The sequence below is a fragment of the Danio rerio genome, chromosome 2 (assembly GCF_049306965.1).
Source record: "Danio rerio strain Tuebingen ecotype United States chromosome 2, GRCz12tu, whole genome shotgun sequence".
Lineage (NCBI taxonomy): Eukaryota > Metazoa > Chordata > Actinopteri > Cypriniformes > Danionidae > Danio > Danio rerio.
The window spans coordinates 46,944,127-46,960,204 of NC_133177.1; the positions used below are offsets into that span (position 1 = coordinate 46,944,127).

The window sequence follows — 16,078 nt, forward strand, 5'->3', positions numbered from 1 at the left end:
CATTTTTTACTTATTTTTCTTATACCAGACTTTTATTTTGAAATGCGTGTGCGACAACCCTACTGCTTGACATGTGAAATTTCATTTAATTGATGCAACAAATATGTACGACCCTGAATAAGTATGGTTATATATATATATTGACGGCAAAAAAGACTTAAAGCCTCAGTGTCATATGTAGTGAAGTGCTCTCATAAAAGAGCATGAAACCGTCTAATTTAAAACAACATTTAGAAACCAGAAAAATGTTTTATTAACAGTTTATTAACAAATAACAGTTTGTCGTTTTTACTTTGTAATATTTCTATAATTTCATCCATTTTGTTAAATGACAGCAGTAAAATAATGTTTATTTGTAAGTCTTGGTGAATTTCTTATGATGTATCTGTCACTACTTGTTTATGTTAACAAATAAATACAAATTAATTATAATTACTAAAATTGTATTCTAGTTCCTAAAAATGTGGGTCGCGGCTTGATGACCATGTAAAATTGTGGGTCTCATGCCCAAACCAGTTGAGAACCACTGCAATAGACAATATTTTCAAGAATGTTGGAGACCGGAAATCATTGACTTTCATAATAGGAAAAACACAAACTCTGTGGATTCTGTGGATATTCTTGCAAATATTTATATAAAAACTCTTAAGTTTTGAAACAAATAATGACAGAATTTTAATCAATGTGAACTATCCCTTTAACAGCCAACTGGGTGAACTGAATATTTATTCATTAAAGTCAGTGTGATTGTGAAGCTCTTATCAAGGTCATTCAGTGGATTAATCTGTCCTTTTTTGCAAAGAGCTTGGCTGAAGCTTTGCAAATCACAGCTTGATGTCAGAACAGGTTGACATGTCACAGATATTTCTGTATTCATTTGTTTGTGTTCATGCGTGCAGCTGAAGACCCGGCAGGGCACGGAGTTACTCTTGCAGTCAGATAGTGATGGCCTCGTCAATGACTGGCACAAAGCTTTGACCGAAGCCATTCACACATATGTAAGATTACTCTATAAGCCTGTATATGTAGTCTATTACTATACATGCCTGCACACACAACTGTTCTGAAGCCGAGTACTGACATTAGTGTGTGTGTTGATGTTGCAGATGTGGGAGTCTGATGAGGCCATTGAAGAAGACATGCCAGAATCTCCTGAAAATGAGAAACATGACAAGGAAAAAGACAGAAAAAACTCCAAGAAGGCCAGAGGTGTGTTTGTGTTTTAGGGTGTAGTAGAAGTAGGTGAATTGAGACACAGGATCAGATTTATGCACACAAAGTATGTACTCTTTTTGTGAAGAAAAAGTCCATACTTTTGTGCAGTGTTGGGGGTAAAATGTTATAGGCAATGCGCGTTACGTAATAATATTACTTTTCCAAAGTAACGAGTAATATAACGCATTACTTTTAAAAGTAAGTAATACCAGGGTTCATACAGTCATGGAAAACCTTCATTGTATATTATTTCAACTTTATTAAAGTTACAAAACATTTCTTGTGGCTGGATGTTTTAAATTTAGAAATATTGAAGTGTTCACACAGTCACAGGCTTTAAAGGAACAGTTCACTGAAAGATTAAAGTGTGCTCACTATTTACTCACCCTTCACTTGATTCAATACTATAGGAGTTATTCAATTGTATTCTTTTTGTGTTCATAAAAAAAAAAAGAAAACTAATTTTTTTCAAACAAGTGAAGTGTGTAATGAAAATGACAAGTAATTTTTCTCTTTAAAAATGCTTGCAGATGGTAAACTGTTACTCTATTATGATTAAACTATATTAAACTATAATCCCAACATTGCATTTTCTGCAATGGGACTATTGTGGATTCACACATTGCGATATCGATGCTGAAACGATATATTGTGCAGCCCTAACTTGAATATAGGTTAGTTCTCTTTTATTTTCTGTCCTCTGCCGCTTGCTCTCACATTGTTAGTGCTGTGTAAGCATGATCAAAATATTAACAATCTTAATAATCCTAAATTTAATAAATAGATTGTTGCGTGTTCTATGTGCTGTAATAAATTTGAACGTCATTGTTTTTCCTATTATTTACCGTGTATATGTAGACTTTACATGAAACAATAAGTCATGAAAATGTACTTGAAAATACTGAAAAAAGTCATGGAATTTTACTAGTAAAAATGTGAATGAACCCTGTAATATTATTTGGGTTGCCTTTAAAAATAATGTAGCGCAAGTTTCTTTTTACCTTGCTTAATTGGCTTTTACAAAAAATATTTGCGGGATAAAAATGACCTTAGTCAGGTTGAATCCCACACTCAATGAGAGAGCATGTTGTGAACAGACAGTCAGCTCACACTCACCATCATCAGGTCTTTAAAAGCAGATGAGTCTGTTTACTGTTCTACCAACTGAATCTCTTAACTGTTCTACTGACTGATATGGGTTTATTTCAAGTTAAAGGGGGTATCCGGTATGTTAGTACTTACGGAAGATGCAAAACCGTTTTACGATAACTCTGTTCAACTTAATGAACTGGTTCGACCAGTTCACTTAGAAGATCCTGTTAAAACAAACAGTTCATTCGCGAATCGCCCTTCATTACTACAGACAGAAACAGAAACAATGGCAGGCTGGAGACTTATATTTTTGCGATGGATTCTTGTTATTTTGAACTCATCCAAGAAAAGTTGTAAAGTGTAGATTATGTGCAAGTAAAACTCTTAACTTTAACCCATTAAGACACCGTTTATAACAGTTTCTTCATTCATTTCTTCTCTTCATCCATTTTCTTTTCGTTTAGTCCCTTTATTAATCTGGGGTCGCCACAGCGGAATGAACCGCTAACTTCTCCAGCATATGTTTTACGCAACGGATGTTCTTCCAGTTGCAACCCATCACTGGGAAACATCCATTCACACTTATTCACACACATACACTATGGACAATTTAGCTTACCCAATTCACCTGTACCACATGTCTTTGGACTTGAGGGGGAAACCAGAGCACCCGGAGGAAACTCACGCAAACACAGGAAGAACATGCAAACTCCACACAGAAATGCCAACTGACCAGAGACCTTCTTGCTGTGAGGCGATTGTGCTACCCACTGCGCCACCGTGCTGCCCTATAACAGTTTCTTAATAAATATTAGATTAGATTTGATTAGAATGTCTTTATTGTCCCTGAAGGGCTATTAGGTTTACAGCAATAGCCGACAGTTGACAGCAACAAGTCACACTCAACAACATAAAAATAACAGTAAGCAATAAAATTAATCATGGAGAGAGAAGAAAAAAAAACTTAAAGCGTGTTTAATAACCCAACTGCAGTTTGAACAAATGAATGCAAATATCTGTTGGGCCTTGCCTGTCTAGAATAAGTATACCTTCTGCCTGATGGCAGTAGGCAAAACTTTAAATAAAGTGGGTGGTTCTCATCTGCTAAAATGGACATTGCCTGCTTTTTGACTCTCATCTCATACACTTGCCCGATACTATTAAGGTTTATGCTCGAGATCTTTTGAGATTAAAGAACAATTTTTAAAAATCTGTTGTTACTTGTCACCCTCAAATGACCATACCAGCATATTACTGCAAAAGTTAAAAGAGACTCAATAAAAGTGAAATAATATGTCCTAAGAGGCCTATCCACATTAAATCCCTTCAACTTCCTCAAGTAGAGCAGTCATTGATTTGCCTTTCTACAGATAAAATTAGTGTTGGCCTCAAAGTTCAGTTTATCATCCAAAATGGTGCCCAGATATTTATACTCACTCACTGTCTCAACAACAGTACCGTTTATAGTAGTAGTAGAAGCATTAAAAATAGAGTTGCGTCGAAAATTAATATGCATTTCTTTAGTTTTTGAGTCTTTGCACCAAGTAACAAAGTTGTCCAACACTGGGCCATGACCCTCCTCATGATCAAGCAAAAGACTGACAATGACAGAATCATCAGCATACTTGATTATATACCTTGATTGAAATTTACTCTGACAGTCATTAGTGTAAAGTACAAACAATAGTGGTGGTAAAACATATCGCTGTGGAGAACTTGAGCAATAAATTGAGTTAATTTGAGAATATAAATATTTTTGAAAGTAAAAGGTGTGCTTCAATCCAGCTACCACTGCCAAGTATATTTCAGACCTGTGGGAATCACTGCTAATTAATGTCTCAAGCAATTGAATAGCATTTTAGTCCTTGTACTGTTTACTTATGTTAAACGTTCTAAAAGCATCTTATGCATTATATAACTGTATATTTTTTCTGTTTCAGAAGGAGAATAATTGTTTGAGATCTAAATAAGAGAATAGAACAAACATGCATGCAAATTAAACCAATCCCAAATACTAGAAAATGTCAACGACATTCAAATAAAAAAAGTCATGAAATGTAAAATAATCATGTGCAATAATGCATATTAATCTTACTGCATATTCATCAGGAGCAGATTGCAGTCTTATACTTTAGTTTATTAATGTTGTTATTAATATTCATGACATTGGCAGTTCTACCAATAAATTTCGCTTTCATCCACTTAGCTTCTGTCTTTTAGTCACCAATCCTTGTATTGACCACTGCACGTGTAGAGAGGTGTTGCATTCATTAAACACATCGTCCTCCATTGTCTTATAGATATTAAGAAAACTGCAAGCATGGACAATGCAGAACAGAAGAAGAAGAACAAACTGGTGGTTCTCCTCCTTGGCAGACCTACTTTACAAGCTGTCAAAGACAAAGGCTACATTAAAGGTATTACACGCACCTATAAGCAGACACAGTGTTATGTTTAAAATTCAGACAATGTTTTTGTATTTAAATGAATGTTTTTCTCTGTCCATAGACCAAGTGTTCGGCTGCAGCTTGAGCAGTCTGTGTCAGAGAGAAAACTCCACTGTCCCCCGCTTTGTCTGGTTGTGCATTGAGCAAGTGGAGAAGAACGGTACTTCTCAATCTTTTTTTTTGTTTTAGTAACTTTACAGGTTTTTAATATATTTATTTCTGCATTGTTCTTATTTTTATAGAGTAGATTAGATGAAAATGGATATTTCCTTTGCAATTTGATTCCGTGTGCATGCGTGCCTGTTAAATCTTAAAGTCATTAAGCACACTTGTGGTGTAAATAGCCAAGTTAAAATGAGAAAGCTCCTGGTGGCATTTAATGATGACCTACGAATTTTTGCTTAAAACTTTGCTTAATAAAAGTCAAATGTGTGTATATAATAATATTGCCACTTTTCATGCTTTTTTAAGGAAATCTATGCATCATTTTGTGTATCGATTATGAAATGAATCTCAAGAAATACAAATATAAAGATTTTAAGTTATCCCACACTAAGTAATCCTAAGTGCCACTCTTGGTATTGGAAACATTTTTAAATTAAGTTAATATATTTATGATTGTATGTTTGTTTTTTTGTTTAATTTATTATGTTTTTAAACATGTACTAAGTGTCTGAAATAAAGGAAATAATAATTTAATTTTCTATTAACAATGATTGATTGTAAAAAAAAATTAAAAAAAATATATATATTAATATATATTTATAATTTAGTTTTAGATTTTATTAGAAGTATGCACACGTATAGTTGTCTTACTGTTGTTTTGGTTAATTCTACTACTTGCAGTATGCTCTGTTTGGCTGTATGCTTTATTACACTGTTTCTCGACCATGTTCCTGGAGGATCACCAGGACCCCCATTACAGGTCTTTAGGTCTCTGCCAATGAGCTGAGAATCTGAATCAGCTGTGTTTGGTTAAGAAGACACGGACATTTGTGCATAGCTGGTGGTCCTCTAGGACCATGGTTGAGAAACACTGACTTATTATTATAGACGGGCATAGATTAATTTTTTAAATCTTGATTAATCTCACTGTAATCTTGGAATTAATCTACATTAAAATGGCTCATTTGAATTCTGCCGAAGGCATTCAGAATATGTGTGCTACCCAAATAATAAGTCTTTGAGAATGGGTTTCTCAAGCCAGGTGGCACATTAGACCAGGGGCTCATCTCCTGTTTCCAATATGCATCACAAACTGCTTAAGAAACTGTTCTACTATGATAATAAGTGATGAAAATAAATGATGTTCAATAAGATGTACTTGTGTTTATTAAATGTTTATTCAGTTAAACATGAATGTTCAACTGTAGGCCTACATAAGCTCAAAACAGCGATTTGTGATTATCTTAATCTGACTAAAGTCACAACTGAACTAAACAGAAATGGAATTAAGACATGTGGAGTATGCAGATATTAGTGGCATTACTGAAGTAAACACTGCGATCAAACTATTACCGTCATGTAGGACTTTTCGCCATATTTTCCAACAAGATACACACACGCGGCTGTCAGTAAAGGACCACACACATAACGAAATATGGAAGTTTTTTCCCTTCGGCATCCGTTATTAAATTCCATAACAGTCTGACCAGTCCTTACTTCCTATTTGTGTCTAATACTGCAGATTGTCACAGAGGCTTGAATGATTAAAGTTAAAGTCACCCAAAATTACAGGAAACTCTTACATGAAAGCACTTCATGTAAACACCTTAATTATATTATTGTCTATTAAGGCAAATATCTAGATTACTGATGTCCATGTAAGCGTAGTCAGTAGTGTCTTCGAAGTAAGTGAAAGATCCAGAAGGGTATCCTGCTGATTTGATTCAGAAAGGCACTTTTTTTGTCAGACGGCTCACCGGTCAGGTAGACATCCATGCTAAAATATCAAGTGAATGTCATCATAGATTGCGTAGAACATACGCAGCTTCCAACTCAACTATGAGAATAGATTTATCAGGCAATAAAAAAATATTGCCATTAGAGTCTCGCGTTAACACCGATAATGGCCCACCACTACTTGTTATATTAATTTGGACTCAGACTCTTCTAACTTTCAAAAATGCTTAACGGCCTTGTCATGAAATGGAAAAGAAATGGTAAAACCATATTTGAAATCCTAATCACTTCAGAAATGTGTTCATTTAGCATGTTGCAAAACCTAAAAGCCTAGCCTGCGCCTAAGCATCTGTTGCTGCCTCAGCTTGTTAAGATGTCTCCTTTTAATGGATTTTCTGATGAAGTCATTCTATAATTTTGTAATGCATAATATTTACATTTTTTTCTCTCTTCATTCAGGGTTAGGAGTGGATGGTTTGTACAGAGTCAGTGGAAATTTGGCCATTATACAAAAACTGAGATTTGCTGTTAATCACGGTACGTTTTACCCCCTTTGTGGTTTATATAATATAATATAATATAATATAATATAATATAATATAATATAATATAATATAATATAATATAATGTAATATAATGTAATGTAAGATATGATATGATATGATAGGATTTGATTTGATATGATATACTATAATTAAATATAATATAATATATAATATAATATACTATAATAAAATAAAATAGAATATAATATGATATGATATATAATATATAATATAATATACTATTATAAAAAATAATATAATATAATATATAATATAATATGATAAAATATATAATATAATATGATATAATATATAAAATAATATAATATAATAAAATAAAAAATAATAAAATATAATATATAATATAATGTAATGTAATGTAATACAATGTCATATAATATATGATATGATATAATATACTATAATAAAATATAATATAATCTAATTTGATATAATATAATATAATATGATATAATATATAATATAATAAGATATAATATATAAAATAATATAATATAATATAATAAAATAAAAAATAATAAAATATAATATATAATATAATGTAATGTAATGTAATACAATGTCATATAATATATGATATGATATGATATAATATACTATAATAAAATATAATATAATATAATTTGATATAATATAATATATAATATGATATAATATATAATATAATATAATGCATAAATACAATATCACATAGTAATATACTGTACATGTATTTGTCAAAGTTTATATTTTTATTCTCTATTTATATATTTATTTTATTCCTTTATTATTTGTGTTTTTATCCTGTCTTTGTTATTCTGTTGCACTGTGGAAACTTTTGTTTAGAAAACAAATTCACTTGAATGATTAAACATACCTGGCAGTACAGCTCTTTCTGATACAGTGTTGTATGATGTAAACTGCTGACGTTGCGTAATATATAAAGATTGATGATTTGTGTCCTTGTGATCCTCATAATTCCAGAAGAGAAAATAGATTTAGGTGACAGTAAATGGGAGGACATTCACGTGACCACTGGAGCTCTGAAGATGTTTTTCCGTGAGCTGCCAGAGCCTCTGTTCACCTATACGTTCTTCAGTGATTTCATCTCTGCTATCAGTGAGTGGAGACAGACCAGTGTTTCAGACAAGGCTGCTAAATTGTGATTCTTGTGATTAATTAAACAATCGTGTGTGTCTGTGTCTGTGTCTGTGTGTGTGTGTGTGTGTGTGTGTGTGTGTGCGTGTGCGTGTGTGTGCGTGTTTATGTGCGTGTTTATGTGCGTGTTTATGTGCGTGTTTATGTGTGTGTTTATGTAGAAATGCCAGATTATAAGCAGAAAGTTCAGACGGTTAAGGATCTGATGAAGAAGTTGCCCCGGCCAAACCATGACACCATACAGGTTCTCTTCAAACACCTGAAGAAGTGAGTATAAAAGGAGGAGACAGAACAAATGATTATAATGGCAGTTGTGGGTTGTTTAGAAATCTGAATTTTTGACTCCTATATTTAATCTACTGAAACTTGCTGGGACTTCCTGTTAACGGGAAGCAGAAACAAAACTTGCAAGACCCCACATATTTAGAAAAGTGCTGAATGAGAGACTTGCGAGTTGTTTTATAGAGCATTTCACACACACACACACACACACACACACACACACACACTGATAATTTCAGTTCTGTTTTTAAGCTTTAGGCTTCACATTTATATTTAATGGGGTTTAAAGAAAATGGCACTGTAATTTCTGTTCACATCAAGCCTGGTTTATACGCTCTGTGGCAACCCCTGATTAATAAGGGACTAAGCTGAAGGAAAAAGAATGTAATTGTCTTAGATGCAGTGTATGTCATGTCCTCTTTTCACAAACATGTCCTCTTTGCTTCTCTTCAGAGTGATCCAGCATGTGGACGAGAACAGGATGACCACTCAGAGTGTAGCCATTGTGTTCGGCCCGACGCTCCTCCGCCCCGAGATAGAGACAGCAAATATGGCAGTGCACATGGTCTACCAGAACCAGATCGTTGAGCTCATTCTTATGGAGTATGACACTATATTTGGCAGGTAGGTCACACACGCACAGGAAACCTTTGACCAAACTCAACGGGCTAGTCACTGCTGAAGACCCACTGACTGAACAGCCCACTGACTGCCAGTGTTTTGGTACGTTTACATGAAAGAACTGCACGTATTGGAAAAATCCATTCTGGCTTCAGCTAAAACAGACGAGACTTCTTCTCAAATTTTAATGGACTAAGTTATGGTCCCGTTTTTCTTGGTTGGAATTAATTTTTATACACACCCAAATCCATTGGACTAAGGCCTTTACTGGATTTGTTTGGAGCAATGAGGATTAACATATCAACATTTTCTGTCCGACTGAAAACGTGATGCTCATGGGAGAGAACTGATGTGTTTCATTTTCCGTTCACTTTTAGTACGACTTTTTGCATTGCATATTTCCATGAAAATACTCTCATACGGCTTGTCGACTGAATGTCTGACATGACAGACGTTATCCTAAACTAAAACCTTGGATGGGTTACATTTTCCTCTGGCCTGTTGGAAGTGACCGCTGAAATCACTGGAGTTATTATGTAGATCCTTTATGGACCACCTTTTTTGGGAGCCCACATTTTTTAAATATCGATTCAGTATCAAAGGACGTACAAGCCCTTGTTTGCGAGTCTGTAGGTGTACTTCAGACTGTGGGAGTACTGTTATCCTGGTTCTTTACAAAGGCACTGGAATGAAATGTGTGCACATTTAACCCTGTTAAGAGGACATTAGACCCACTGCTTTTCCTTACCAAGACCCAAGACATGCATTGGCAACCTATTTATCTTGAGAATACAGTGCGCTGTAGATAAAATACCACTTGAAGATTTTTGTATTAGAAGAATGTGGCAGAAATTGTCAACACTGAGCTTTCTATTGATGTCCATGTGCTTGTGATGATGAGTTAAATGCACATGGAAGTAAAGGCAACACAATTGTGTTGATGCTAGAGACTGGTTTATTAAAGTTTTTATGAGAGTTATTACAGAAATGGCTATTTGGAAAAAGGCTGTCGAATGTGATTCGTCAAATATTCTGCTTCATCACAGAACTTTGTCTTGATGAAAATAAAGTTGACAAGGCAAACCATTGACCTACTGGAGTGTGCTTTCTTCCAGTGTTTCTCCACGAGAGGGCAGCAAACAGCATTGTGTGTTTTGATTTGTGTTGATGTGAATGTTCTCACATTTCGTTTTTAACTACTGCTCTGGAATAAAAACTTTTTTTTATCTGATAATATGATCAAAGTATTGATTAGAGAATCTGGTATAGGCAAAAAGTAGCATGCCAACCGCATGAAAGGAGAAATGAAAACAAATTAGTCTTGATACATTTTGTTCACTGCATTTTTATTTGTTTTTTTTGTTTTGTTCTGTAATGCTCCTTAATTTCACTCTAATAAGAACTGCAAGTTTTTCTTTATTTTAATGGTGTCAACAGATTTTGTTGAATGCAAGTTATTGCATTTACATGCCAACTAATTCTCATTAGATTACAATTGGAATGTTAGGTTGGAGTTAAGCTTGGGGTTGGTTAACATGTACTTGAAAAGTTTCTAATAGTCAGTTAAAAGTGTTGCAGGAGCAGTATCAACAGATAGTATCAGCAGTATCAGCAGACAGTCTACTAATACTCAAATGAGAAGTAATTGGCATGTAGTTGCAATTCAACTTTTAGTCAACAAAATGTGCAACAGGGACCATCAAAATAAAGACTTAGCCTTTTATGTTTTTTAAAATATATATCCATAGGCAATCAGAGGAAAAATCTCAGAAAAAAAGTAATTTTTTACTACACATTTAGTATCAAATTGAAGTTTTATTTGTGGTCTGTTTTTTTTTTTTTATCAAATGTTGATATGTTGGGAAGTAACTTTTGTCTAAAACTACAGCTTTCAATCCTGGTCCTCGCGATCCCCGCTCAGCACATTCTGCAATTAAAATTGTCCTCTATATCTAGGCCCACACCGGCCACACAGAATCTGCGTGTGCAGAAATCTGCAGATTTTTAGCCCATCATTGAGTCTATGTATTTACTTGTGTAAATGTGTGTGAATTTATATTATTCACTTTAATTAATTTTACTAATATTATTGTGATAAAATAATAGTAATATAAAAATGTTCATATGATTTATTTTATTCTGTAATCATAAAACCATAAAAAAGTAAAAAGGGTATTATTATTTATTTCATATATTAAGTTTTTAGTTGTTATACTCCTATAGTCATTTCGCATAAATTAAAAAAATAAAAATTCTCTGCAGAAATAGCAAAAAATGTCCGCAGATTCTGTCTGACCCTACCTATACCAATGGGACTTCGGTAATAGTGAGTATGTTTTCCTTTAAGGCAAGTCTGTTCACTCGGCGGCCATCTTTGAAACGTCTCTCGAGCAGTATGCTCCAGCATTCTGTCCGAATGGGGAAACATCAAATTCTCCAAAACTGTTTGCCAAGCTGACAATTACATCAGGGGTGTCCATACTCGGTCCTGGAGGGCCGGTGTCCTGGAGAGTTTAGCTCTAACCCTAATCAAACACACCTGAACAAGCTAATCAAGCTCTTACTAGAAACTTCCATGCAGGTGTGTTGAAGCAAGTTGGAGCTAAGATCAGCAGGACACCGGCCCTCCAGGACAGACTTTGGACACCCCTGCACTACATATTTATAAATGACCAATTAGATTTAACAACAACCGTCTTTTAAGTTTCGGTTGTAAATGTCTAAATCAAACAAAATCTGCATTTTTTCAGGTTTCCCAAGCTAATGCGCATGCGCACTCGAAAAGAATGAGATCATGACACCAACCTCATTTATGGTCGTGTTACACATTATCATCCTCTAGATAATGATCATCTGATCGCGCCGCTCTTCAGAAGTAATCCAAAACTTGGTCGTGATGGTGAATCTCCTTCAAAAATGACAGCGACTCTGTTTACACGTTTGTGGAGTAGTTGCTGCTGTCATGTGATATGCGTTTATCAGGATGAACTGTACCTCACATTCGTTTCATACAGATTACAAAACCTAAAAACATTTTGTTTTCAAGTGTAGTTGGTTCATTTAAAAGTTCAGATTTAAAGCTTTATATGAGTATATTTCTTATGTGTGTGAAGCAAGTATTCACTGAGATTTAAGTGTTTGTTGACCACATACACTGTAGTGAAAGCACACATCTGGTCCCCAGAGAATCTTCAGTTTATAGCGTTCAATGATTGGCTCCGTACTAGAGGGCGGGGCTTCATTTGCCATATTGACCGTTACACTTTTCCCCATTCAAAACTATACAAGTGACACATCTTGTGTATTGTAGAGTTTTTGACCCTACATTAGTCTACCTGGAGTGAATAAAAACGAGCACTGGAAGGGATGCCTTTTTGTTTGTGCTTTGCTGGTCGATAAATCCCTCGGATGGATTAGATTTGGCACACTAAGCGGAAATTTAAACCGTTTCCCTAATGACGTTTGACGGTTGCCAAATCAGTGAAATAAACAACCTAGTTATCAAATAATACCTGCCGTGAGTAGACCGCATTCACCATCGGGAGGCGCTATAATCACTCTCGAAGGAGAATTTTACTTTTACCAACTAAAACAAAGTTATACAACATATGCGCCTGATAGCTCCGCCTTTTCTGCTACTTAAGCAAACCTGTGGTCGTTGAGTGCGTAAAGTATCCATCATTCCACACTTCATTTGCGGGCTAAATGACTGCATCATCTGGGTAATTAAAGTGCACTTACTATTTTTAGAGTTTTCAGTGTGAACACACTACTTACACTGTTTATACTACAAAATGGCGTAGAATAGTGCATAAGTATGCGATTTGGGACGCAGCTTTAGGCTCCGTTTACACTAATATGCCTTACTTTTAAAATGGTGTTGTAGAACGAAAATGATCCACGTCCTCTCTGGCGTTTCACCTAGCAATACTGAAAAGCCCTCTGTCCACACAATACCGCTGAAAACGCACATCATGTGACGACACACACACTCTGGCATATGCGCACATCTGAGCTCCAGCAGTCAGCAGTTGCTTTGAGCACAAAACCCCAGAGAGCAGTGCACATCGAACAGTTTATCAAGGATGTACTGCCTGATCGTGTCTCACTATAGTTGTTAAAGTTGATATCTAGTCTCTATCTAACGACACTTTGGCCTTTTGAATCTATCAAGTAACGTGTCACAGCGTCAGTACACTGCTTCAATCTTTCACTTTCACACTTGTACTTAGTCATTTTAGCCTAAACCTCAAGACAGTGTTGCTTGGTAAAAAATGTGCACAACCAACAGGAAACAACCAAGTTTTTCAGCGCCTTTATAACCACACAGATCACTCTGCCTATTCATGCCGGAGTCCTGCAGAAAAAGTGATTGACAGGTGGTCATTTGTGTGTATTTTTATTTATTTGTGATTTGGTTATGGCTAAAACAAAGACCATGCAGGTAAGGTAGTTGAAACAGTGGGCTACAAAAAAATTATTCATTATGATTTAATTAATCATAATCAATAATTTATTTACCACCGCCTAAGACGACGATGCCATCGGACAATGTCTTATGTGAAACATTGCGATGGACGATGTTAAATTGGTCAACATCGCCCAACCCTAAAGTCCACTTCACAGAGGACTTACTCGAATGGGAAACTAGCATGGGACTAGCAGTAAGAGAAATAAATAAATAATGTATATTAAGGCTGCTGGCCTGAAATAAATATGTAAATAAAAAGAAATCATTAAGAGAGTGCTTTTCCTAAGTGAGAGTAAAAGAAACTGAAGAAAGTCCTGGTGCTTCACTTCATTTTATTTTTTGGGCGTCTTAAAAGGAAACAAACAAACAGAAATTCAACAAACAGGTTCATCATCACCTCATGGAAAATGTGACATTTACACACAATGCAGAGTTGGCACAAATGAAAACAAACGCAGACAAAATGGGTTGACTGATTTTGGTTCCGAAATGGCAACTTCAACACTAGAACAACAACGTGAATTCATGCTCTTCATCACAGGTTTAAGGGTCATTTACTATTAATAACTGTGAAGCTGCTGGAAAAGACAAAGCAATGGGTGCAAATGTCTGCCTGATCGACCTTCTGTGGTAGTTTTCAAAAATAACTTGAAATGATCAAACTAATACTGTAAAGTTCAGCTTTTCTCTACTGTATATGATGGTTTAACATCCTTCGTGGCACTGAGATTAACTCTAAAATACATTGTGTTAAACTACAGTTGTGTATCACACACATTATAATAAATAAAGCAATACAAAAATAAGACGTATATTAAAAAGGTTCTACAAATGAAACATTTGTCAGTGACAATAATACTGATGGTATTACACAATATACACATGCATAAACTCAAAAGGAATAAACATTTTCAAATACAATGAACTTAATAATACTTGTAAGGTCTGCTCGCAATCAAATAAAACAGTTTAATCCTATGCGCCTTTTCCAAAGTGCTGCTTTCGTTGTGCACTTCAAAGTCTTATTACAAATGGTCTGGATGAAGATTTGGTTTTGTCGGTAGGGCCGTGAACCTGCAAAATGACTCATTTACTCGCTCTCAAGTGGTTCCAAACTTCAATGAGTTTCTTTTTTCTGTTGAACTCAAATGAAGAGAATGTTGGACACTGAAAGAAAACAAAATACTATGGTCGTCCAGGTGGTCCAACATTCTTCAAAATATCTTCATTTGTATTCAACAGAAGAAACAGATTTGGCAGAGGGGAGTAAATGATGTCCTATGGTTACTATATTACTTCAATGAAAAAACTGTACAAAAGCACGCACATCCCTCTTAACTGGGTGCTCAGCCAAAAACGCAAAAGGTGCAAATTAAATGTTCAAAGGCAGCAACACCAAAGCTCCAAAAATACAAATTTATTAAATTAAAAATCAGACACAAAGCGTGTAATTTAATAAATTTGTATTTTTGGAGCTTCGGTGTTGCCGCCTTTGATGAACATTTACTATATTACTTCATCCTTTATCTTGCATCTAACTGCTATGTTTTCATGACTTGGTTTGGCTATTTATTTGATCATATATGATTCCAGACACAATAATAAAAGTAGTGATAATAGCTGAAATTACATTAAATCTCAAAAACAGCCAAAACATTTGGATATAAAAAGATTTGTGTTAAAATTTGGATTGATTTAGTTTGGTAGGGCTACGTACAGCTATGAAAATAATTAAGAGACCACTTGAAATTTCTCTGTTTCTCCAGATATTTTTGATTTATAGTTGTGTCATGAATTTATTTTGTTTAAAACTTCTGCAAATGACTGATTTTAAGTTTTTACAAATTAGTTTTTTCCATAGTTATTTTTAAACTACACAATACCAATGGTTTAACTTCATGAAAATCATTAAAAGTCAAATAAAATTCATGTGGTCTCTTAACAGTTTCCACAGGTTTATGCTTTATTGAAGTATAGTCTAATCTGCAATACTCATCTAAATTAGGCAAACGGAAATGGAAACATTTTCTAAACATCGAAACTGAGCTATAACGCTGTGCCATTTCAGATTATCACAGGTAGAGGGCAGTGTCATGTATGTTGTCCAGTGTTTCCCAACTGTGTACCTAAAGGCACACCAACACATTTTCAACCTCTCCCTAATCAAACACACCTGAATCGACTCAGAACATAGGATGAGACTCCAAAACCTGAAGTTAATGGGTCAGATAAAGCTGTGGTCACAGAGTTTGAGCATGCAAAATTCTGCCGTGCGGCGCTGTGAAAAGGGGCGGGATTAAACAAGCTTATCAGCCATTTTTAAAAGCAAGCGATTGCTCCATGT

The 16,078-nt window shown here is 34.8% G+C and overlaps 1 protein-coding gene across 16 annotated transcripts in view; it reads left to right on the top strand.

The window, feature by feature from the left end:
* The window catches only part of arhgap12a (Rho GTPase activating protein 12a), a 48,135-nt gene extending 37,786 nt beyond the window's left edge, over positions 1-10,349 (top strand). For all 16 annotated transcript variants that reach the window (NM_001126407.1, XM_021480754.3, XM_073919304.1 and 13 more), the window contains 8 exons: positions 900-998; positions 1,107-1,209; positions 4,608-4,724; positions 4,816-4,914; positions 7,116-7,193; positions 8,187-8,321; positions 8,522-8,627; positions 9,096-10,349. In NM_001126407.1, the coding sequence (NP_001119879.1) occupies positions 900-998; positions 1,107-1,209; positions 4,608-4,724; positions 4,816-4,914; positions 7,116-7,193; positions 8,187-8,321; positions 8,522-8,627; positions 9,096-9,270 (912 nt within the window). In that variant the 3' untranslated portion in view covers positions 9,271-10,349. The remainder of the gene's footprint in view (positions 1-899; positions 999-1,106; positions 1,210-4,607; positions 4,725-4,815; positions 4,915-7,115; positions 7,194-8,186; positions 8,322-8,521; positions 8,628-9,095) is intronic.
* The last annotated feature ends 5,729 nt before the right edge of the window (positions 10,350-16,078 follow it).